The sequence below is a fragment of the Anopheles merus genome, chromosome 3R (assembly GCF_017562075.2).
Source record: "Anopheles merus strain MAF chromosome 3R, AmerM5.1, whole genome shotgun sequence".
Classification (NCBI taxonomy): domain Eukaryota; kingdom Metazoa; phylum Arthropoda; class Insecta; order Diptera; family Culicidae; genus Anopheles; species Anopheles merus.
The window spans coordinates 29479040-29503217 of NC_054084.1; the positions used below are offsets into that span (position 1 = coordinate 29479040).

At 43.1% G+C, this 24178-nt stretch overlaps 1 protein-coding gene across 1 annotated transcript; it reads left to right on the forward strand.

Annotated features, from left to right (window-relative positions):
* The first annotated feature begins 16575 nt into the window (after nt 1-16575).
* On the forward strand, nt 16576-24102 carry LOC121597543. Its single transcript, XM_041923366.1, has 21 exons — nt 16576-16673; nt 16744-16833; nt 16898-17102; nt 17173-17316; nt 17383-17578; nt 17643-17823; nt 17888-18140; nt 18202-18467; nt 18540-19517; nt 19679-19780; nt 20393-20515; nt 20584-20785; nt 20853-21020; nt 21090-21184; nt 21241-21392; nt 21827-22010; nt 22080-22335; nt 22394-22662; nt 22732-23333; nt 23396-23726; nt 23793-24102. The coding sequence occupies exons 1-21, from the start codon at nt 16616-16618 to the stop codon at nt 24074-24076; spliced, it is 5139 nt and encodes a 1712-aa protein (XP_041779300.1). The 5' UTR covers nt 16576-16615; the 3' UTR covers nt 24077-24102.
* Nucleotides 24103-24178: the final 76 nt, after the last annotated feature.

Consider the following 24178-nt stretch of genomic DNA (forward strand, 5'->3'; position numbering starts at 1 on the left):
GCGTTACAAGCGCCAGTACGAGCGGATGTAGTTTTTCTTCCATTCTTTTATCACGTTGCAGCCTTTTCGATTTGTCATCGTTGTGCCTAGTCGCATCGAATGCTTATTCTAGACAACGATGGGTAGTTTTTCCGGTTAAGGTGGAATGCCGGAACTAACGTTAGAGCTGAATTGTTCTCTCGTTTACTTCCGCTTGTTTGCACTAGTTTGAAGTTTAAAGGGATGAAAAAGCATGTCTGATCCTTTGCTGATTGTTTTGCGAAAGATCGATAAAACAATCCGCTTTAAATTTAAACTAAGTGAAAAAGCGAAAATGGACATTTTGTAAGAAAATATCTGTGGGTAAATGAATTTAGAAATAAAGTAAGGAAAATTGATTAAAAATAACTTTTCCTGGTTCTTGGTGTTCCTTTTTATCACATCGAATAGAGCTTGATAAACCTTTCTACAGTCACTTTAATGGTCGATCAATATGATTTTAAATGTGTTCCATCAAACTTTACGTCTCGATCGTTGCTCCAGCATCTGTCCCTCCGTTTAAGCGAAGCGAACTCATTGAACGCTTCATTTCCATTCTGTTTGGTCCACCGGTCTGTCCGGTTATTCCATCAAAACAGCAATGGCACGGAGTTTACGTGTTACTTTGTGAGCAGCCGTTAAACAAACTGCCAATTAAATTGATTGACCGATTGATGTTGTTCGTTCGTGAGGTGTGCTTCCGCGTTGTTTCCGGTCCGGTTGTATGTTTGTTTAATATAAAGCACACAAACAGAGACAATCATGATGATTTGATTGGATCAACGAACGTTCTTTGAATGCAAAATCATGCATTAAATGGCATGTGGTGTTGCGGGTAATGTAAATCGGAATGGTTTAGATAGCTGTACGTGATTAGGAGGAAAGAGCACACAGTTGAGCTATTTCCAATAAAGGGGATGGGTTAAGGGCTTCATTAAGTGTTTGAGTATACAGTTTTTACAGCAAAAAATCTGCTATAAATGCATCAAGAGTTTAAATTCATGATCTTTTCTTATTTGTGAACAGTGGTAAAAGGGTACACTTATCAATTTTCCACCTCGATTAGCTGCCCCTGTCTAAGGATCCTTCTAGTGCATCGATAGCATCCCGCCGTAAATCATTGGGTTTTAAAGCCCCAAAAACCGAAAGGTCATTCATTTCTTCATCCATTTCGCTGTTCATTGAGCTGTGTGCTCCCCCATGTTTGTGTTTTCAATGTGTTTTTCCCCCAAAAACCATCTAACTTTCATGCTCTATTATTTTTCATACCTCACAGACCTCACACACCGAATGGCACCGTTCGTACACGTCCGTGTCCCGCTCGGAGATGATACTGACCGCGGCCAAAACGATAGCGACACTGTACAAGCATGCCGTGCTCGACTACGAACTTACCGTGGCGTCGCAGGTGGATTCGGCAGTGGGAGCAGCGGCCGGACCATCCACTACCGGCGGCGATGGCGGCGATGGTACACCCCAACCGGTGGAATAAGAATTAATGTTCACCATCATTAGTGCTTGCCACTGTAATCAGAACTGAGCTGGTGTGGCCCTCTGCGGAACAGCCAGATGGACAAATGAATTAAGCACATCGTGTGTGGAAGCGTTTTCGTGACGATCGTAGTCCAAGATATTGCAAAAGAAGGGGTTTTGTGAAGAGCTGATCGCTTGTTCCACACAAGATGATGGCGGCAACGGTTAGCATTTAGAGGAGCTCTTCACCTTCTTTTACAGACCCATATCGAGAAAGACAAGGTATAATGGAAAAAGTCTCGACCAACAATCCCATTGGGAATAAACAGCAGCAAGAAAGGAGTGAAAAAGCACATACAAGTTTTAATGTTCGTTTGGGTGGCGCTCGTTACGTGACGGTGTAGAATAAGAGAATCCTTTTTTTATTGTTTTGACCCTCTCCTTCTGAGACACCGAGATTCCCTTTTGCCCGAGATGCGAATGGGAAAATCGGCATGATTTTCAATTTATTGATTCAACCCATGAGATTTAACCGACCGACCTGGATCACACAAGAATCGCTCGGCATTGCCTGGATCGCGTGAATCTCGTACGCTTGAAAGATGTGTGTGAGAGAGAGGGAGAGAGAGATAATTTCTTGAAGGTGTCGAGCGTGCGCTTATCAAAATTATACGACCATAGTTTATTATATAGCACTCGTTGAAACTGTAAGCCTATTATCGTAATAATCACCAGTAATAAAACGCAAACTGTAAGCAGCCATTCTTAACCAAATGGAATGAAATGGAACGAAACTGGCCGCAAGGAGAGGCCGCTGTTTATCTTAATTCGCATTTAATATGTCCTGCTGCAGTGTCACTCTGCTGTCGGAGTGATCTGAAAGTAAATGTACGATACGAACGGTAGAATCTGCATTTTTTGTTAGTCTTTCATCGTTGATGTTCTCGAGTTGCTCAACAGGATTGTTTGAGGTGGGACGTATAGTTTTACGGTGTCATCGTTTTCCAAAAATCTCATTCTTTCTCAACTAGATCGTTTGTCTGTCTGTCTGTTTGGTATGGAACTTGAGTTCGTTAAGCATGGATACGCTACCCAGTTAAGATGCAAGCAAAACGATTGTACCAGTGATAACCTTTGTCGTGGATATATAATTATGTATTAAAAGTTGCTATCGGTTCTATCTGTACGTATATCCAACTTTGTTAGTCCACCAGATCGCGTATCCGTAGAGAGTCGGGATAGTGCAAAGAAAAAAACCATTATGAGTAATGTTGGGCAGGTCAACCAGAACCTACTGGGTCCGAGACATCTCACAAGTGGTGTAGTGTAGTGGTTCGTAATATTGGATCCAGTAGGCTTATATAGCTTCAATAGGTTGAGTAACCCAAGCAAAGCAAATACCCGTGGCCTTGGAGTCGTGGGTGAAATGATATCAAAAGGATCATACCAGTTAGTTAGATAAAATACAATTACCTGTAAATGAATTATAGACAATCAGAGATATATTTAATATCAGTAATGATATAATAAGCCGGTCTCATGGTACAGTCGTCAACTCGTACGACTTAACAACATGCCCGTCATGGGTTCAAGCCCCAAATAGACCGTGCCGCCATACGTAGGACTGACTATCCTTCTATGGGGGGAAAATCAATAAGACACTGAAAGCCAACCCCACAAGTGGGTTGGCAGCCCTTGACCGGCATCGGTTGTTGAGCCAAAGAAGAAAAATGATATAATAAGAAAAATACATCAATTATTTTAAAAATATTATATCTATTAAAACTAATTGCGGATCGTTTCTTAGCTGCTTCAAGCGGTGGTTGTTTAGTACAATTACTGCTACTAATAAGTATATTCAAATACTCATTGCAGGGAACCACATTCAACACTTTACCCTTGCAGTCTCGTTGATTAAAGTTTACACCTGCATTTCTCAATCCCGCAATGACCACGAAACGGGTTGCATGATTTGTGTGAAAAGTTATTGATTTGATATCGCCGTTCCACTACGGTGCCACAGCTCGGTTCGTATTCGATTCATCTTAATTAAACCGGATTCGACACCGGATGTAGCGCCACTCCCGGTCTCTGCTTTCGCTCTGCATCAGGTGAACAGTGCGAGAATCCAATTTATTTCGTCGCTTGAAAACTGCTCTCCCGCACCACATTCGATTGCAGCCAAGGATCCCGAAGGTAAAAGGTTTTGTCACCGACAAATGGCACCAAAAAGCGAGCAATGATGAAAAATTGCACTTTAGCAACAATGTTGGACAAACAATTGCACTGCTCGGCACTCGGAGATTAGTATACAGCGCTGAAGGAATACGGCTCGACTGGCTGTGTTGTTGGTGAGCCAGTGTGATCTTACAGCCGGAACGGGATGGGAAATGGTGCTTCGATGCTATAAGATACAAGTATTTAGCATCGGTTGTCGACGTACCTTTACCTTTTCGACTAAGTAAAGCCACTTTCAACAAAACTTGAAGCCATCGATTGCACTGTGTACGATCCTGTATTTGTAGGTGCAAACACAATGGAAATGAAGAGCAAAACGTCCCTTGAGGAATGCTCCTGGGTGCAACGTCATGCTCTAGGAATTAAATGGTCCTGTTTATTGTTTTGTGCCATATTGGAAGCGTTGAAGCAGAAATAGAAGAGGAGAAGGAGGAGCTTTGAATTGAGATTTGATTGCACAAACACACACCAACGAAGTGAACCAAGAACCGTTTACCGAAGATCGACTATGGTGCGGTTATTGCACAACACTCCTTGCTGGAGGATTTTCTTCCGTTTCATTCCTGTTACCCTACCCGTTGCCTTGAGTGAGGCGTCTGTCCCAGCTGCTTCATTATAAGTCGTTTGACTGAGTGTGTTGCTTTTGCACCGGGATAGCCTTTCTTATCGTTCAGATGGAGAGAAATGGTGCAAAGGGCTGAGCGAGAAAATGAGGCGTTGTGTATTTAATGTAGCTCACTCACAACAACACTCTGCCTTTCCGTCATTCCGAGTTGCTGCCAGGAACTTTCATGAGGGCGCTTAATCACTACATTTCATCGACCGGTTGTTGTGACGGTGTTCGATTTTCAATAAAGATGCTACCAATGAATGAAACTCAGGAACGAGAAGGGCGAAAAAAGGACTGTTCGATTGCTTTCTTGTGTGGATTGACAGACTTTCCGCCGAACGCACTGAATTTGAGCTTGCACAAGGAAATGCATTTTCAGAAATTGTGTCACTTTGCCAGGAAATGATTGTGGGTGACAACAAAAGAGAAGTTGAAGCAACTGTGCTTCATTTTGTCGGTCTAAAAGTCTCCGTTAACCGTCATTACCAATCCATTAATCGACAAATATTCTGTCGCAAAACAAAACTAAACTTGAGCGAGCTAACAGATTGAAAAAGTGGTACAAGAAGCAAACGGAGCTTTGGAATAAAACCCAAGAAGCTTCAATGAAAAGATTCTTCCACCTACCGAACCTTCGATACGTCAGCAGACGGGAGAAGGATAGAAAAAGCCATAGGCGGCTTTTGGTGCGCTTCGATCACTCCACTGGCATTGGCGTACAAAACTTTCGCTTGCCGGAATCGAGTTTTAATTATGGCATGGTTGGAGGTGTTGTTCAAAGTCATGTTCTAGGATGGCATGGAAGTTGTTTCTTTTTCAATAGGGTTTCTTATTTTTCACTTTTGAAAAGCAGTTTTCCGTGTGCAAAATTGCAAAACTATAGAGCGCAGATGCACCGGGAGTTATTCTTTTCAGCCAAGGTACACCATGCACATGTTGCACAGTTTCGCTCGCACGCGAGTTAGAGTCAATGTAGGATGGTAAAGGCAAAGTGAAGCAGCAGAAGGTGCATTTTCTGAAAATATAAAACTCCTCGCCGCATGTGAAAAGGTTCAGAAACAATTCAGAAACAATTCGCTTCCTTAGCAGCTGTGCGTATTGGATACACACGGAAAGGGGAAGAAACCTCGTTCGAAAATAAACACAAAAAACTCTGCATATGCATTGAAATGCTCCGATGCAGCTTGGCATACGCAAACGCAAAGTTCACTGTTGAAGTACCTGAGAGTTTCAGGTTGAGTAGAGCAGAGGGTGAGCAAGAAAGAAAGAGAGAGTAAAAACAACAAGTGTAGTAGTAGACAACTTTCTCCTCCCGGAAAGCACAAACCTCGCGAGCTGCCACTACAAAAGCACCGCTTTGGGGCGAGTTTTTCTACCGCAAGCGAGCGAGGTAGAATGTGAAGTTTTAATTAGAAACTTCCGGCAATAGCACCAGCAGCATCAGGAGCAGCAGTTGCTTTCACACAGTGAAACATGGCGGCCACATGGTGTTTTGTAAAACGGGGTAAGATTGAGTCAGAACATTGCTTCCAAGTTTCGACTGAGGAACGGATTGAAGGAATTTGGTGCAGGTGAAGGCGGTTTCTTAGTGCGAAATCATCGCGCAGCTACGCTTCTTTCGAGTGAAAGATTACGCTTGTTTGAGGTGACGTGGGAACACTGATACAGCTGAACTACGTTGAGCTTGCTTCACAGCGATTGAACGGTTCGGGCTGCAGTAAGGTGTCGAGTAAATTGATTGCTCAAAATGCATGGGAATAGTTTCAGCTGGTTGTAAATTGAATCGTGTGTACGGCTTTATTGGAAGCATCGCTAAAGGAGTGTGGCGGTTTATCGAACGTTTATGGAAGAAGAAAAAAAGTTTTTATATTTTGAAACGTTGCTTAAATTATTACATAAGACTTGGAGTCATAGTGATGGACACCAATTTAGGTATGATTCAATTTCGGTTATGCAGTATTCTATCATCAATTAATTTTCACTGATAGAAAAAGCAGTGCGCGTTACAGCCAGATAAGTGAAGACTTGAAATTAAAAATGCTTCAAAGATTCAGTTTACAACAACGACGAAGCGCAAACAATAGTTTTTGTGATGAAAATCATAAATAGCAGCAACATAATAGTACAGACAACCAGTCATAAATTTCTTTAATGGTTTAATTCACTCGGCTTTCATTCACTGCAATCATCCTCGAAAAATTGTCAGTTTATTTTTTGTCAAAGGACTAGGTCATCGAGCTACCGGATGACTTCATCTTTAGTTGTATAATATTGTGTGACAGGATGAAGAATGTTCTAATGTTTCGAAAGCGAATGTTTAAAGACAAGTACATTACACCAGGACATGCAAGGGCAAAAACGCTCTTTATGTTGCAATTAAAGTCAGTTTTTGAAGTGAATGCGTTTATATGATATGCGTTAATCCTATCAACATTTTACATTGTAGACAAGAGCGTTAATGATGCAGACATATTTTTTCGGACAACAGCCTCTCATGAAAGCCTTCCTAGCAGCTAATAACATCTTAATCCACCTCATGCAGGACAACATTCAAACACCTCCCAAACAAACCTCCACAAAACACGTGGTTTTGGATAAATTTTACCATCACAAAGGCTATTGAATGGGCCAGTTAACAGACATTCCAGCAAACTTGCGGACAAAAGCCAACCATTACCGGACCGAACGTTCTTCATGGAAATTTGCCCCGAAACAAAGGATGGTCCAAATCATCTGTCGAAACTTTCAGCCTCCTCTCTTCTCGAACAGTTTTCTTCCCAAAAGGATAGGGAAGTCCCCTTGTAGGTGTTACTTTGTTGGACGTTTATTTGCCATCTGATTGGCTATTCCGGGATAACGACGAAATGGCAGCCTCAAACGTTTTACCCCAAAGCAGCAAAGCTTTCCAAACACAACCGATGACAGAGTGTGGAAAGCAAAACAACCGGACAGCTTCTTGGGAATGGGTGGCTCCGGCCGTCTGATGGATATGGGCATGGTGAAATAGTGAAAACACCGACCGGGATAAGCGGCCATAGTGTTGTTTTAAGTCAGGCGGCATGTTTTTGCATAGTCTAATCCCTTTTCCATCCAGCGTCCATCCGTTAGTGTGTGTGCGGGTGTGCGTGTTTGTATTTCGTTCCATAAAGTGTGTGTTGTTTCGAGGAAAAATGTAGAAAACACGATTTGGAGGGGCTGAAAATAGAGCCATCAGCTCTGCAGTAGCTCTTGAACAGGGAGACACGAATTGAACGCAAACTCAGCCTTGGAAGTTCCGATGGAGATGAACCAAGCTGAGCACATTGGAAAATCCACTTGCAGGAGCTTTCATCTTTAACCCCTGAAGATTCCGAAAATCACTTTCCCTTGTTCATCAACAGCCGTTAGGCGTAGAAAAGGTTTTGGCCTTTGGTGGGCCATTTGTTAGCAGAGTTAGCCGGGCAATGCTCGGGTTACTTCGAATTACGAAAAGGGGGAAAAGGTTTCAGTGAAACCGGGTGAAAGTTGTTTCGGATTTGAGCACGTAAACACAACATGCTTCCAGCGATTCGGACTATCAGAGCCATGCCTAATAGTCTGTTCGAACTGTCGATCGGTTCATCCATGGAACAGTACGTGCTGGTGGACGAGCTGCGCTAATCAAATAGCCAAGTGATACGATTGATGTCTTTCGCACACATCGATGAACACAGGCGAATTTTATTCTTAAAAAAGGACAAAAGCAAATCCGCTTCCTAAAAGTACAATAATAATCAACCTCATTAACAATCCTACTCACGTCCCAATTCCAGAAAGTTTCACATCGGATTTTTTGTTTTTTTTCTCCTGAATGTTTCCCGATTCTGAAAGTTGTTTGTCGGCTTTTGCATGGAATCCTTTATTTTCAATGTGTATGGTAGCGTTTTAAATGAGAAGTGCCTGCAGCTGGAAGTTTGCTGTGTTAAACGCTTCTCAGGCCGGGGTTTGTCTCCACCTGCAGGGCTGCTGACTTTTGCATGGCAAATAAAGGGTTAATATGGGGGATTTGGGGAACAAATTAAATGGTTGATCCTTTTTTATCGCTTCCGCTTACACTAAGCTCTTGATGGCTACAGTGAACCGGTTTGGAGCGCAGTGCTATATGTTTGCCATTTTAAGGAGGACCTGCATGAAAAAGGATTATGGCATACGATGGAACCTTTACCTGAACTGAGTAGTTTGAATAAAAGTGGAAAAGATTCCTTCCGTTTGGATATAGGATTTTAACTATGCCTATCCTGTGGCATAAGATTCCTAGTACGCGGACTTTTGTGGAAGAGACAGTTAAATTTATAAGTCTGTCTTGTAAAAGATTTGCATAAAGAATACACTTTTAAGGTTTATATTATTATTCAAATGTGTTTTAAACATTTTATATATTCTTCAGGTTTCAAGACATATTCTAATCACTCTCAGCAATTAATTTATTCGAAAGCAACTGCCATATAGGCTTCATTCGCTTGCAATTAAACAAAACATATAATTAATTGCCAATTGTGCCCAAAGATCCAACCAAACGTATCTCTTCTCGTCAAATACCATTGCGCTAAATGCGTAATAGTTTCGTTGAAATTTAATCAATCGTAATTCCAACCTTTGATACAATTACGCATCCACACCGAGCCTAGCTATAGGAACGGACGATGTAATCATGCGGTCATTTACGACACACGCACACAGCCGAGTCATTAAATTTAATTGCATTCCATTTGGCACTTTGAACAAATAGCTCCGGCTCCAAATGTCTATCATTAAATCAATCATGTGACTTGCTGCGTAGGATGAGACGATGAAAATTTGATCGTTTGCATTTGTAGAGTGGTACTTTTGCAAAGATTACATCAGACGGACTTTCTGTTTTGCTCAGCTTTTTAATTTATGTGAAAAAGTTTAAATTATCTTCGTTCAAAGATATAAAAACTTTAATGAACAATATTTTTCTAGTTTTTTCGTTCTGAACTATACTATATTTGAACAATATTGAAGCAAAAACAAAACTTTGACATTTCTATGTTCAATGAATAGATTGATTTCTGTCGTATTAACGCACATAACTCAACTATGATAGACATATTGGTTGATAATGAACTTACTTTCAAACTTCTCTTTGATGATAGTGATAATTTTCAAAACGTCAGAAGTTTATGACACAGCTTAGAGTGTTACTGCTGACACAGCAGCAATAACAAGGCGCAGAAGATTCATCATTGCTGGAATCATCATTCGTCTGCTTAATTTATATGAACAGGTGTGCCTGCCGCATGGAGTTTCCCTCCGCAATAGTTAACCTTTATTGTTTCTGTCAAAAGGACGGTAGTGTCCGCATCGAGATAAGCAAACATCGTGTCCTAGTTCCACTCGGGTCGTGAAATATTATTCACTGGTAATGATCATGCCGGTCTGGTGGTACAGTCGTCAACTCGTACGACGTAACAACATGCCCGTCATGGGTTCAAGTCCCGAATAGACCGTGCCCCCATACGTAGGACTGACTATCCTGCTATGGTAACAATAAGTCACTGAAAGCCAAGCTCACTTCATAAGTGGGTACTGGCAGGCCTTGACCGACAGCGGTTGTTGTGCCAAAGAAGAAGAAGAAGAATGATCATTTGAAGGATCCCTTATCCTTTTCCTCTCAATTACTGCCGGTGTCGTTTGCAAACCTTACTGAAGACTAAATGGGAGAGAAAGGAAGGAAAATCATACAGCGAATGGTGACTCTGGAACTATTCTGCCACCGTCCCCGACTCAAATGAAAGACAAACGAGCAGGTGAGATGAGTGGTTATAAATTTTCATAGAAATGACATGACATTCAACTTGCCGGAAACCGGTGCCACAGAACTGTGCTGCCAGATGTGGATCTGGCCACCAGCACAGCAAACCGAATTTCAACCCAAAAGCCCTGTGCGTCAGGTGATGAAATCGTTTTTGGTGGTCCCAAAAGTGCTCGTATTTCATGATTAAACGACTCCAGATTCGATACCGGAAGGTACGCAGGGAACCATCGTTGAGATGAATGTTGGGAGAGGGTTGATTAATTATGTTATGGAAATCTACAAAATATGTTTTAATTTCTCAAACGTCAACGGCAAACACAGCAGAGTGCCTCGGGCGTACAGACGCTACAAATACGGCGCAAACGGTGCTCTGCTACAGATTTCAGTTGCGTGTTGAGAATGAATGGGTTTGTCTGTGGTCTGTTGAACCAGGCCGATTAGAGCAATGAGCTTGACGGGGTGGTTTGCGTTCTCATAATTCTTGAGGATTTATTCGAGCTAGTGTTTGAAAGGCAAAATGTTGGAAGAAATACTTGACAGGTACAGTACGTGTATTTGACAGCACTGTATGAGAAAATAGTTTGTGTTCTATGAAAACGGTTGCTGTTTTAATTCGAGATAAATTATTCTCTTCGAATCAATGTTAAATGTCAGAAACCAAGTAAATGCTTACGTTATTTTCTTGTAGTTCTTCACATATCATCGGTTTAATTTAAAGTTTATAATTGTTATGTTTTGTACTTTTATTCCATATTTATCAGCATGCATCGTTTGATTTTTATTGCAGCAGGTGGATGAGATAATTTTCCATATCTGACACGATTTATGTGCTTCATCGTGCATGTTTTACCTACTCGATACGTTAGTACACCATCCTGTTCACACTCGCACACTCCAGTTCGTTAGCAGTGAAATATGAGCCAAAGAAGTCACTCACCCTGTCAAGCTTCGTGCGCCTCCATGACACACTCGTTTCGATCGTTCCTCGAGCTGGTTCTTTCGATGCGACGAGTCAAGTATATTATAAATGATGCAATTTAACAAATGAAAACCAACCCCTGATGGCAACCTTTACTCAATTTGCCTCTTTCTTGCCTGAATGGGGTGAATGGGGAAGAACAATAGCACAGAAGGAATAAACGAGAGATAGCTGACAACCCTTCGAGCAAAAAGACTCCAAGCTATCGATCGAAATTTAATTCTTTCGATCAATCATTTGAGGTGGAGCTTCTCGATACAAGATCCAGGCAGCACAAGGACATTCGGCAGCTGAGTGTGGACGAGTGTCTTGGTGGATGACATCCGCGCAAGAAGGATGCAAAAGAGCTAGCAGAGGTAGAGGTCGAAGACATACGAAAGCCACCCTGAAATCAATCATTTGTTTTAGGGAGCTTGGGAAGGTTCTTGGTTGGAGGCTGGATAAGAAGAGGATGCTTTGTTTTGCTGAGGATAAGTATCATATAATTATTCAAAAATGTGTGTGCCACACGGTTTGTAATACATTGTCTACCCAACTATGTTAAAACACAATAATTACTTGTCTGAAGAATTGGAAAAGGACTAAAAAATAATGATAAGAATAATATTAGAATAGTCGCATGAAATCATTTGATATAATCATAGTGAAGTGAAACAACAATTTCAATGGCAACACAAAACCGTAAGTCAGACTGATACGCTACTACCTTTCGATCGACGAAACGACAATCACCGAGAGCAGCCAAAGGAAAAGTTAAAAAGTTGCTTCCCTTTAGCCTCTTTATGCAAATGGCTGAAACTGTGCACCATCTGATCTTCCAGGACCTAGAGTAATAGATGGAAATTTAATTCAGAAATCAATCACCAATATTGTTTTTATCGAAATCCGAATCCGGTGAAGACGTTTGCTGCAGATGGAACAAGCTCGAGCTTACGCGAATGCAAGAAACTCCTTGGTGAAGCTTCATCATTATAAAAGGTGGAAAGGGAAGAAGCTGCAGAGTTTGTGCTTTTTTGTTTCTTTACCGGCTAGGAGTAGTTGGGCTTGGATACGGCGTAATTGGACGCAATGGCAAGGGAAACAGTTGAAATAACAAAGACAAATCAAACTATACGAACTTGTCGGGGAAAGGTAAATGAGGATGCATTTTTATCGCAAGCCGACCAGAATGATCTTTGCAATTTCTCCCCTCCTTCACTCTTGAAGCAGAGCCTGCAGGGCTTGGATAAGGAACAATTTATTTCCGTTCGATCTTCCGCTATCACACAATTGCTTATCTACCGCAAAACAGAGTCGGGGATAAAAATGGAGATCGATTTGCAGCGACGCAGTTGCAGCAGCAGCAGCAGCAGCAGCGGTATTTCAATTTCACTCTTCCTCGCTCTTTCCCCATCACCATTTGCACATTGACTCGGGGCATCGGGCAGTATTTATTGAGGAATATAAAGTAAAAGGAATAGAAAAGGAAATTGAAAAAAATTTGTTGGGACGACCTTTGGCCACCGAATGTGCTTTAACCGGACGAAAGACCAGATGGATAATAACTAAAGGTCTATTATGAGTGTCAATACTTCTGGAAAACTGGCCAGCCTGTCGATTTCCCGAGAGTTACAATATATATTTGCGTCGTTTGGCGGCAGTAAACATGATAACGATTGATTTTTGATATTATTTTGATTAACTTAATTTGCCGTTAGGCAAAATTGCGTTTTTTCTTGGTGGAGAGTGAGTTTTATTCGAGGTGTTTTGATTTGAAAACAAGTTGAAGGTTCTTTATGTCAACTGGAGTGCAAACCATTATGATGAATTTTAAAAAGAAAACCATTTGAAAAAGCAAAATCATCATCCTCGAGTGGGCATGGTAAAGTTTGTGTTGGGCTCAGGCTACAGAAGCATGAAGCTTCGTTCAGAAAACAAGAGTATGAGTTCACAAAAAGCAAAAGAAACATTGCACTGTGAAAATATGTGTTTGTATTTGATCCAGGGCTCTGTAATGGGATGGGATCCGAAGCCCCATTGAGGGATAATACAGGCTCTCCCATCCAACTCCTATTCCGACACGTCCTCGTCGTGCAGAGTGGTAACATGTGCCTCCACATATCCAAGCTTGGGTACACGGGCTTGACCCAACCCCTCGGGCGGATGGTGGCACATGGCGAACCAGGAGGGGGGTGGGTATCCCGGGAAACTGGGTGCCTGAACGTCGGGGGGGCAACCCGACGCTAAACAAAACGGTCACGTGGGCGCGGGGCCAGTCACCCAGTCCCATGAATCAACGACTACGGAAAGCCACAGAAGTTTTCGAAACGGACATCCCGATACCGACCATACGCAATGCCCCCGGACTACTCTGAAAATGGGCTCATGAAACGTACGCACTCTTGACATCATTGGTCTGCGGCTCTCTTATGTAGCAGAAGCCTACCAAGGGATCGAGCAGGCGGCAGAGAACCTCGGATTGCAGATAAACGAGGCAAAGACCAAACTGATGGTGGCAACATCAGCGGGCCCGCCAACAAATAATCAGAATCTACGTAGGCGTGACGTGCAGATAGGTGAACGCACTTTTGAAGTCGTCCCACAATTCACCTATCTTGGGTCAAAGGTCAGCAACGACAACAGCATGGAAGCTGAGTTGCGCGCAAGGATGCTGGCTGCCAACCGGTCATTCTACAGCCTGAAAAAGCAGTTCACCTCAAAGAACCTGTCGCGACGGACGAAGCTGGGACTATATAGTACCTGTATAGTACCAGTACTCACATACGCCTCTGAGACATGGACACTGTCCAAATCTGACGAAACTCTCTTAGCCGCGTTCGAGAGGAAGATGCTCAGAAGGATACTTGGCCCCGTATGTGTGGAAGGACAATGGAGGAGCCGTTATAATGACGAGCTATACGAGATGTACGGCGACCTCACTGTCGTACAGCGTATAAAGCTCGCCAGGCTCCGGTGGGCTGGCCATGTGGTACGCATAGATACGAACGAACCAGCCAGCCCGTAAAGTCTTTTTAGGCCGTCCACAAGGACAGAGGAGGCGTGGTAGGCCCAAATTGAGGTGGCAAGATGGCGTGGAGGCGTCCGCCATTAAGGCCGGGATAACGGACTGGCAGACGAAGGCGCGAGACCGTGAGCGGTTTCGGACACTCCTGAGGCAGGCCAAGACCGCAAAGCGGTTGTAGCGCCGGATAAGTAAGTAAGTAATTTGAAACAAGCTGAAAAAGAACAACACCCTTGGTGCTATTGCTACAGTATTTTGTGACTGCAAATTTACATAACAACAAAAGATATTTCCTCGTGTATATAATGAATCTGAATAATTGTATTATTTTTCACGTGCCAATTAGTGCAGAGCCATTACTGCTTTGCACCGGTTTATGGCGTAAACTTTCTGTCATTTTCACGAAAACAAATCTAGCCCAAGTGACTGCTGATTTCATTTCACAAGCATCCACTCGAGAGGACGACAACGATGACTTTGAGACAAAAATAAAAACTCGGCCTTTCACTGCGCATAATTCGTGTTTGGCTGCGTGCTGTAAAATGAAGACATAATGATTTGCTCTCAACTAAAGGCAGCGACTAGCGTGGAAGCTTTTGACTTAACAAAACTGACACAAAACTGGGTCAAATTATACCTCGCCACCAATCGAAGTAAGCTTGGGACTTGGGACCATTTTGGAGGATCTTTTTGAAACTCGGTCCGTTGTAGACTTCACTACTGTTGCTGGATGGATCTCGATAAGGAGCGTTTTTGATGGGAGAAATTAATTGGTCCGCTTTTGTCTGGTTAGCTGTAAGTGGCGGAAGTTACAGCACGCTGAGGGAGTAATTAGAGTAGAAAAATACCATTTATACACTGTGCCAATGTACCATGACGAAAACAACCTGTGTTGCTCTATGTTTTGAATATCGTGGACACTTTTTGGACAGAGTATTTAGCCGTGGTGGTTCCTTGGATGCTCATTAGCAGCATGGTAGGGGAGGGCATTTTTTGTAGCATCGATTCCGTATTTGAATGGTGAGTAGGCTGTTTTGTTCCTGCAGTCTTTTGATTTCAATTTGCTTGTGATACTTTTCGTTTGGTTTGAAGAAGCTTTCATGAAGAAACTGTGGCGCAGTAGATTTTAAATTGAATATGATTGTTTTATTTAATGAATTGAAATCGACAAGCGCTGTATTGTGCTTAGAGTGAAAATTTATTCAAGGAGCGCTATTTGGATCAAAAATTCTTATTGTGACACAGTTTTTATGCATGATCGCGGTGATATTTACAGTGGGGGCCACCTAATATCGGACACCTATTATATTCACCTTTAACCTGACTTTTGCGGTACTCTGAACAGTTTCCTAGACCACTCCACTTTTTACAACCATCGTTTTAGACACTCTTCAGCTATTTCTCTGCAAAAAATCAGATCGATATCGTTCAAAATCTCGGAACATCATGCAAAAATGTAATATAAGGTAAAAAAATTATATGGTCCACTGAAAGTCGGACAGTCTTTATTTTATAGCTAAATGACTAAATAGCAAGGCAATATTGATTAATGTAACAATATAACAATATAATAATAAAATACGTGATTTTTAACTATTGATGGCCACCACTGTTTTTGAATTAAGTTCTTCGAAACAAAAACTATCTTTAAAAACCTTTAGGAATCAGGGCAAACATGTTTGAACATATGAGAAACAAGATGCAAGCGAGTAAAGAAAAAACGAATATTTTGGTGCACCCTCGATGCCAACCTATTAAATTTTGCTTTGTTCACTTATTTACGGCTCGATCGGCAATTTATAATATATGTTCCTTGATAAATAAGAGAAAATAGAAACAATTATCCTCACTTTTCGGCGTTTCCTTCACTCTAACAAAATGGCAAAAATATACAATTATGAAAAAAAAAGAATCTGTTAACTTGTAGTTAGAAAAATCAAGGGAGAAAGCTTCCAGCTAGTTAAGTTAGAAGCTTTAAATTCTTATTACTCTTGTTACTAGTGATGATTTTATAACAGGCTTAATGAATCTTCTTCAACAACCGTTGTCGGTCAAGGCCTGCCTGTACCACTTGGAGACTTGACTCTCAGTAACTAATTGATTTCCCCCCCCCCCCCCATAGCAGGATAATCAGTCCTACGTATGGCGGCACGGTCCATTCCGGGCTTGAACCCATGACGGGCATGTTATTAAGTCGCACAAGTCGATGACTGTACCACGAGACCGGCTTAATGAATACAAGTATTTTATTTGCTATAGTAAATAAACGAAGATTAACGAACGAACGCTACGGGAAGCACATTTGCTGCACATACAAAAAACCGGCTTATTGAAACGGCTAGCGCAAGTGTAACAGCATACGCCAATGACCGTGCCTTCCCGTGAAACCTGTTTGAACGAACGCGGCCGTTCAAGGTCGTACAGTGTGCGCACTTGCCCGCGCGTTCTCATGAGAGCGCATCGCATTATCAGTGTTACGGTGGCAGCATCAAGAGTAAGATGCTGTGCATACAGCAAAGTGTAGTGATTGTTTTTGCATTGCTGTTGAATCGATTCAGTAAGTTGCTCCAAGTATAATGATTGCCGCTTAAAAAGGCAGTTATTGTTATGGACGTATTTTTTTACAGGCAATGGTGATCGCACATTTATGGCGTACATGGAGAACGAATTGAACAGGAAGCAAACGATGATGCCCAATGTACGCGAATCGTTAGATGGTTGGTTGTTTGAATTGTTCCTTTTGTTGGAAAAATACCTCATTTTGTGTTTTTGGCTGATCAGATTGTCACATGCGATACTACAAACACAGTCTGGTGGAAAGTTCTTATCCCGTCTTCCAAAGGCCTCATCAAAAGATGAGCGATTTTCCTCATCTAGGCCGTATTGGTTGGACCGGTACCGATGGCACGGTCCGTTGGAACTGTAGTGGAACGCTGGTGTGGGAAAACTTCATACTAACATCAGCCCGTTGTACATCGGATGGCAAGTACGTGACGATATGTTTCATTTCATTTGATTGGAATATTGCAATTGTTTGTAAATAATCTTTAACACAGCTCCATGGCTCCAGATGTGGTGAGATTGGGCGATCCTGGTAAGATTCAGGAGATAAAGATCGCGGAAGCTGTACGCCATCCCGAGTATAGAGAGGGCATTATGCAGCACGACATTGCGCTGTTACGATTGCAGTCAAAAGTGGAGTGAGTAATGGCGAGAAGGGGAAAAATTGGGTGAAACCAAAAATGTTCTTTGCTCTTTCTTTGTAGATTGAGCTCTACAGTTGTTCCGGCATGTCTTTGGAACAATGAAGACCTGAAGTTTCACGTTTTCGATCTGGCAGGATGGAGTGGCTCAGATGCATCAGACGTTGTTAAAGCTCAAGTCCGACCCACACTCGATGGTTGTGATCGTATGCAAAGTACGGGCCTGTGTGTTGAAAGTACTGAATTGGATTCATGTTTGGTAGGAAAGCGTTGAGAGTGTTTCGATCAGAACGCATCATGAATGACTTTTCTTTTTTGTTAAGGACGGTGGCTTTCTTCAGGTACCTTTAAATCACAATGGAAAGGAAACTCCATTTGTCGTTGCGATTGGTGCACCATCGAATGTATCGTGCCAAAAATCGACTTCCACTCCCTACACAAAGGTTTCGTCCTATGTTCAGTGGATTGTTTCAACAATTCAAGCTAGTGGCGAGCCAGCATGGGGTAAGTGTACTGTATCATAATAGCTGTAAAGGATATTCGATGTTCTAAACCCTCTCAATTACAGAGTGGAAATTTAAAGAAGCCGAATGTGCTCTGCGTTACGTCCATCTAAGACAGTACCAGAAACAAGTGTTGATCGAAAAGACGGACACCCTTGACGTGGTGACACCGGCCAGAAGGCGTTTGGAGCCACGATATACCGATGCGATGGTTGAGATTCGTTTCGGAGGCTATTCAGTGAGCCGGGAAGACTGTTATGGGTTGATCATAGACGAGGATACCGTGCTAACGCTGGCCCAGTGTACCACAAACCATGGGTAATGCAAGTGGTAGCCATTTCTATATATGTCAAACAATTGATTTCCTTCTGTGTTTCAGGAAGCGGGCCACGTTTGTAATGTACATGGGGAATGAGCGCAATACCGTGGTGAAACATTACAACCATCCTGGATATCGTGAGGGACAATATTACAACAACATTGGACTGCTGAAGGTGAGAAGCCGCTTCGTGTTCTTTGGATCTTTCGTCCCGTTTTGTATATGGCATGAGAGTGATCTGGCAGACAGCATTGTTGAGCTGACCGGGCACGGAAGGCGTGATCTTAATTACTTCAGTCTACACAATGCATCGGTGGATGTGTTTGGTAAGTTCTTGAAATGGATTAAAGATTATTTTGGATGATCTGATGTATTGTTGTTTCTCTTTCTTCTGATAGAACCACAAAATTTCCAGCTGGTAGCACGCGCCAATGTGCTTCCCATAAATAAATGTTCCTATCCGGAAGAGTTTTCAAGCAATCTATCGAACGGATTGACTGGAGAGCATCTGTGCTTTGGCAATGAAGCCTATCTGGTGCCAGAAACATGTCAACAAGCAGCCGGTGGACCAATCGGAGGGAAGAAGTTCAAGTTCAACAAGCAGTTCCGCTATGCGTACGCACTGAACTCATTCGGGCGCGACTGTGGCTTTGGTCGCGCTGCAGTTGGTGTACGCTTGTCGAGCCACATTGGCTGGTTGCAATCGGTCCTGCTCCCAGACTACAGGAAAGACAGTGGATCGGTTCACTTCCTACATTCGGAGTTGGAGGAGAATGATACCTGCCGGCATGTGGACGGTGCGGCAGGGCTGTGTGTGGAGGCAACCAGATGTCCCAAGATACGATACGATTTCTCAGCCAACCGACGGGTGGTCTTTTGCCAGACGTCAACCGTTGTTTGCTGTCCGTATGAGAATATGCTGAACGAAACGACTGCCAGTGGTCGGGAGTTGGATGAGTGTGCGGATCGCATCAAGGCCAGTAGTGGAAGCACGAATGAAGCGCAGTTTGATTCGGGTTATATTATAGAACCACATCTTGTTGGAGTCGGTTGGCGTGGAATTGGAGATACTAAAGCCCAGTGGAGTTGTAAAGGAACACTCATAACCTCGAATGCTGTTCTGGCTAGTGCCAAATGCTTACAGCAGCAATCATTTGCACCTTCTGTGATTCGACTTGGCTTGTATGAGGCAGCTCCTGTAGTGAACGTGAAAGAAACTATTTTACATCCGGAGTTTGATGTGGCCAGTGGCAAGAACAATATCGCTTTAATTAAGATGAGAGATGCAATTGATCGATCGACAATAGCGATACATCCGGCATGTCTTTGGAAGAATCAAACTCATACGCCGTTCGAAATGATTCAGCCTGTGATAAGTGAGTTGTGTTCTTCAAAGTGTGTGACTACGTTTCGTTGCTTCATCAATTAAACTTTTTTCTCTTTCTATCTCTCTCTCTCTCTCTCTCTCTCTCTCTCTCTCTCTCTCTCTCTCTCTTCTCTCTCTCTCTCTCTGTCCCTCTTTCTTGTCTTCTTCCAGATGGTACAACTGACTCGTATGTCTATCCTACAGCCATGTATAATAGAGACTGTGAGGCGCTGGAGGAAGGTCTTAGCTCCAACCAGCTGTGTGTTGATGTGCAGCTGCACGATACGAAAGTATCCGTGGGAGATCTTCTGTTTTGGTCGGAAGTCATGGATGATGGCACGCAGGTGCAGTATTTGGTGGGAATCATGAGTCATGTGACCACCGGCGATCGCACGGTGAACGTTCACAGCCGTATATCGTCGTATGTTGGGTGGATTAAAAGTATTCTGTAGGATATACAAAAAAAAAACTTCCATCAAAAAGAGTCTGTTTTCTAAAAGAGGTTGATTTGTGGCTAATGATTGATGAGACCTACGAAGCTTAAATAAAAATACTCCAACAAAACCAGTTGTTTTTTGTTTGTCGCTTTTACAAATTGCTATACCGATGATCTTTCTATCTACGAAGCCAGACGTGCAACACAAACGAACTAATCAGATTCAATGCGAGTAGAGAGCCTGTTATGACATGTAACCAGTTCTCGAGGCCGTTGTCGACAGTGATGGATCGCAACTGCAATCGTGTATATAAATGTTTTAATTGAATTTAATCGCCACCAAGAAAACGGAAACATGAAGAAGAGATAAGCCAAAACACTTATAAAGACATCGTACTGATCGCAGGCAGCTCTCACTGATCGACTGACGCTTAACAAGATGTGGTTTGTGATTTGTTCGCTAGGGCTGATTGTGTTGTTTGAACAGAGTAGTGCACTTATTCCGACTGGGGATATGAAGTCTCTCAACGTAAAAAAAGTAATACTGCCCAACCGAAGAGAATCTTTAACAGGCGAGTGAGTTCTGCTCACTAGTTTTAGCACTTTAAACTAACACACTTTTGTGCTTATTATGTTGCAGATTGTCACTACAGATACTACAAATATGGTAAAACATCGATGATAAAACCCGCCTTTGGTCAACCGACGTACCTGCGGGAGTTTGCGCACATGGCAGCTATAGGCTGGACGCAGCCCGATGGCACGATCACTTGGAACTGCGGCGGTTCGTTGATATGGGAGAACTACATTCTAACTGCGGCGCACTGTGTCGAAGATGCTCAGTAAGAAAATGCGGAGAGAGAGAGAGGGAGCTAAGCTGTGAGTCTACCAAATCTACTGTTCCGATAGACAAAATGCACCAGATGTGGCACGCTTTGGGGACTTGGATCTTTTCAACGCTACCGATGATCAGTACGCGCAGCAGCTGAAGATCGTAGAGATCATTCGACATCCCGAGCACCGGCATCGGAATCGCTATCACGATATTGCTCTCATGCGACTGGAGCGTGAGGTGGTGTAAGTGTAAGCGGAGCAGTGACGATCTAGTTTGATTATATTTGTATAAACTGTGTGTGTTTTGTGTAGGCTACATGATACAGTGGCGCCTGCTTGTCTGTGGACTGATGATGAGATACGCTTCAAGCGGTTCGAAGCTACCGGTTGGGGAGATACAGGCTTTGGTAGACACTGCCGTTCTTTTTTGGTGTGCAAAATGTGACGCTCTTTTTCCTTGTAGCTGCTGCAAAAACTCCAATCCTGCTGAAAGTTGCGCTCAGTCCGGTCGCGAACGAGCAGTGCAATGAGCATTATTCGAACCTTCGAGGTTTGCGGAACGGTTTGCATGCGAATCAGCTCTGTGCTGGCGATGCTCGTATGGACACATGTCCGGTAAGTACTTTGTATTGGTAATCAGGAGTCATTCAAAATATACGTTACTTTTACTGTTCTTTAAACTTCATTTCACTATCAATGTAACGCTGCAATTTAAAATTGTTAAAAATTACGAATCTTTGTGACGTATTCTTGCTGTCAGTGACCATTGCTTATCTCTATATTGGCTTTATCTCTATTGAAATCTGAGTTGTTATTGTTAAAAAATCTGAACTTGGTGCCCTACTTTGTTTGATTATTCGTCGATTTTCTTCGTATTTTTAATCAATTCTGTTTGATAGCAACATAAATTGTTTAAGAATCTTGCTGTAATTTTTTCACTCTTTAGTTCAATTAATTATATAATTTAATGTTTTTCTACCCAATGAACGCTCTTTGCAGGTATTTGGATAGTATCTTATTGCTTGAATTACATTGTCTCCCTTTTGCAGGGTGATTCTGGAGGACCCCTGCAGGTAAAACTACTACACAACACGCGTGAAACTCCTTTCCTGGTCGGAGTGACTTCATTTGGATTGGCGTGCGGTTTGTCCGTTCCCGGAGTGTACACAAGGGTTGCGCCCTATGTACCCTGGATAAGGTCCGTGCTGAAAGATCGCGGAGAAAATGCGACAGGTAAGTTTTACGGTTCTGGAATAAATGCTTGTTGGCATTCCAATAAACGTCTGATCTTGTTCGGTGTAGAATGGAAATTCCAACCTCAGGCGTGCGCATTACGCTATGCCCAGTACCGTGAGTTTGAGCCGCGAGTTTTGCTGCACAAATCGGAAGATTCGGAGCAAATAGATCTGTCTGAGGCGCATCTGTTTTCAACGGCATCCCGACAGCTGGCTGCAATCCACTGGAACGGAACGGACGATTCAGAGCAGAATGACTGCTTCGGGGTGATCGTCGACGACAGTACGATCGTGACACTTGCCCGCTGTACAAGGAAGAATGGGTATAGTTATGTTTTGTGTGTCAATAGTAGGTCAATGTTGATCATTTATCAATTCCAGCATGCCTCCCGCTTACGTAAGCTATCTGGAAAATGAAAGGAACGCTGTCATTCGCTCTTACATACATCCAAATTGGAAAGAAGGATCGCTTTATGGAGACGTAGGACTTCTGCAACTGAAAGAGCCGTTAAATATTTCATTCCAATTTCAACCAGCTTGCATCTGGGATCGTGCAGACCTTCCTGAGCCGGAGTTTTTTGTTTCTGGCCGTGGGCTGTCCGAGCTTCATGCTATTTACGTCGAGGAAGATGATTTAGAGACAAGTGCTTGTAAGTTGCTCTGCTGTGCTCTGTAGCCCTCTCTCACTTCTTCTAATGACAATATCATTTCCTTGAAAGCTTTGAACCACATAATCAATGTTCTTGGAGTAGTAATGCTTCATAACGGCACCAACTGTACGCAGCATCGTAACGAGACACCGGCTGAACATCTCTGCTTCGGAGCCGAACCGTTTCTAGTGCCGGGTACTTGTCACCAATCTCTGGGTGGGCCGCTAGAGCGTGAGGTGGGGCGTTTCGGTCGTAGCCTACCGTACGTGTACGCGCTGAACCTAGCAGGCCGTGACTGTGGCTACGGTGAATCGGCACTCGGCGTTCGGTTAGCTTCCCATCTGGCGTGGTTCAATTCGATCCTGTTTCCGCAAAAGATTGAGGAAGATCCCGGGGAAGCGTTCATCTTCCTGAACAATGATTTGGAAGAGGGTGACACGTGTGCAGTGGACGGCGTTGGGATCGGTGTGTGCACAAGTGCCGTGAATTGTCCGAGAATGTTATACCGCTTTCAGCAAAGCCAACCGGTGCGGTTCTGCGGCAGTGGATCGGTATTGTGCTGTCCGCGGGAGGACGTACGGAGTGCGCTAGATGCAGAATGGCGAGAGATTGACAGCTGCGCAACGGGACGTAATGACATGGGGAAAGATTTCGACCCAACGCATCACATGGTAGGCAAATGGTTGATATGCTCTTCACGCGTCCTAATGCTGCTATAAATCCATTCGAACAGGTGTCCTTAGATTGGAGCAAAGGGACAGAAACGGAGTCCTGCATTGCAACAATGATTAGCAACAGAACGTTTGTGACCGCTGCCAGCTGTCTGGAAGGGAAGGGCACGCTCGAATACGTAACGCTAGATAATAGTGAGCTTCAAATGATTGTCTTGATGGTGGTTGAGAAGGTAACAGTCCATCCAGAGTACGACAGTACTACGAAACGCCACAACATTGCACTGATAACGGTCCTGAACCGCACCGAAGCAGTGTTCGGCAATAGTCCGATCTGTTTGTGGAGCAACCAAACGCACACGCCGTTTTACCTGGAACAAGTTGGACTAACAGGTAGGTTGTAAATAATACCCGTTCTCACACAGAACCAACACACAGCTATCGTTCTGTTACTTGTAGAAGAATCGACGCTAGGTCCAGCACTTGCATTCACAAAATTTAACAGTGATTGTGACCGGACGTTTCGGAGAACGTTGGACGAACACGAATTATGCGTAGATGTGGAACAACTGCCATACATGGACACGGTTGAGCTAGATGAAGGCATGCCGGCTTTCTGGAAAGGACGCGGTACGGGAAACTATCTCGTTGGAATAGCGAGCCACAGTGCACCGAACGATAATAGTGTGTTTCTGCACACGCGCATTGCACCATACGTGGGATGGATTAAGAGTGTTTTGTGATAAATAAAAGCAAAACAGCAACAACATTTCTTAGCAACCTTTTTTTAAATCTATATTTATTTATTACGTATGTTTTACTCAGCAAAATGATATTGTGTACAT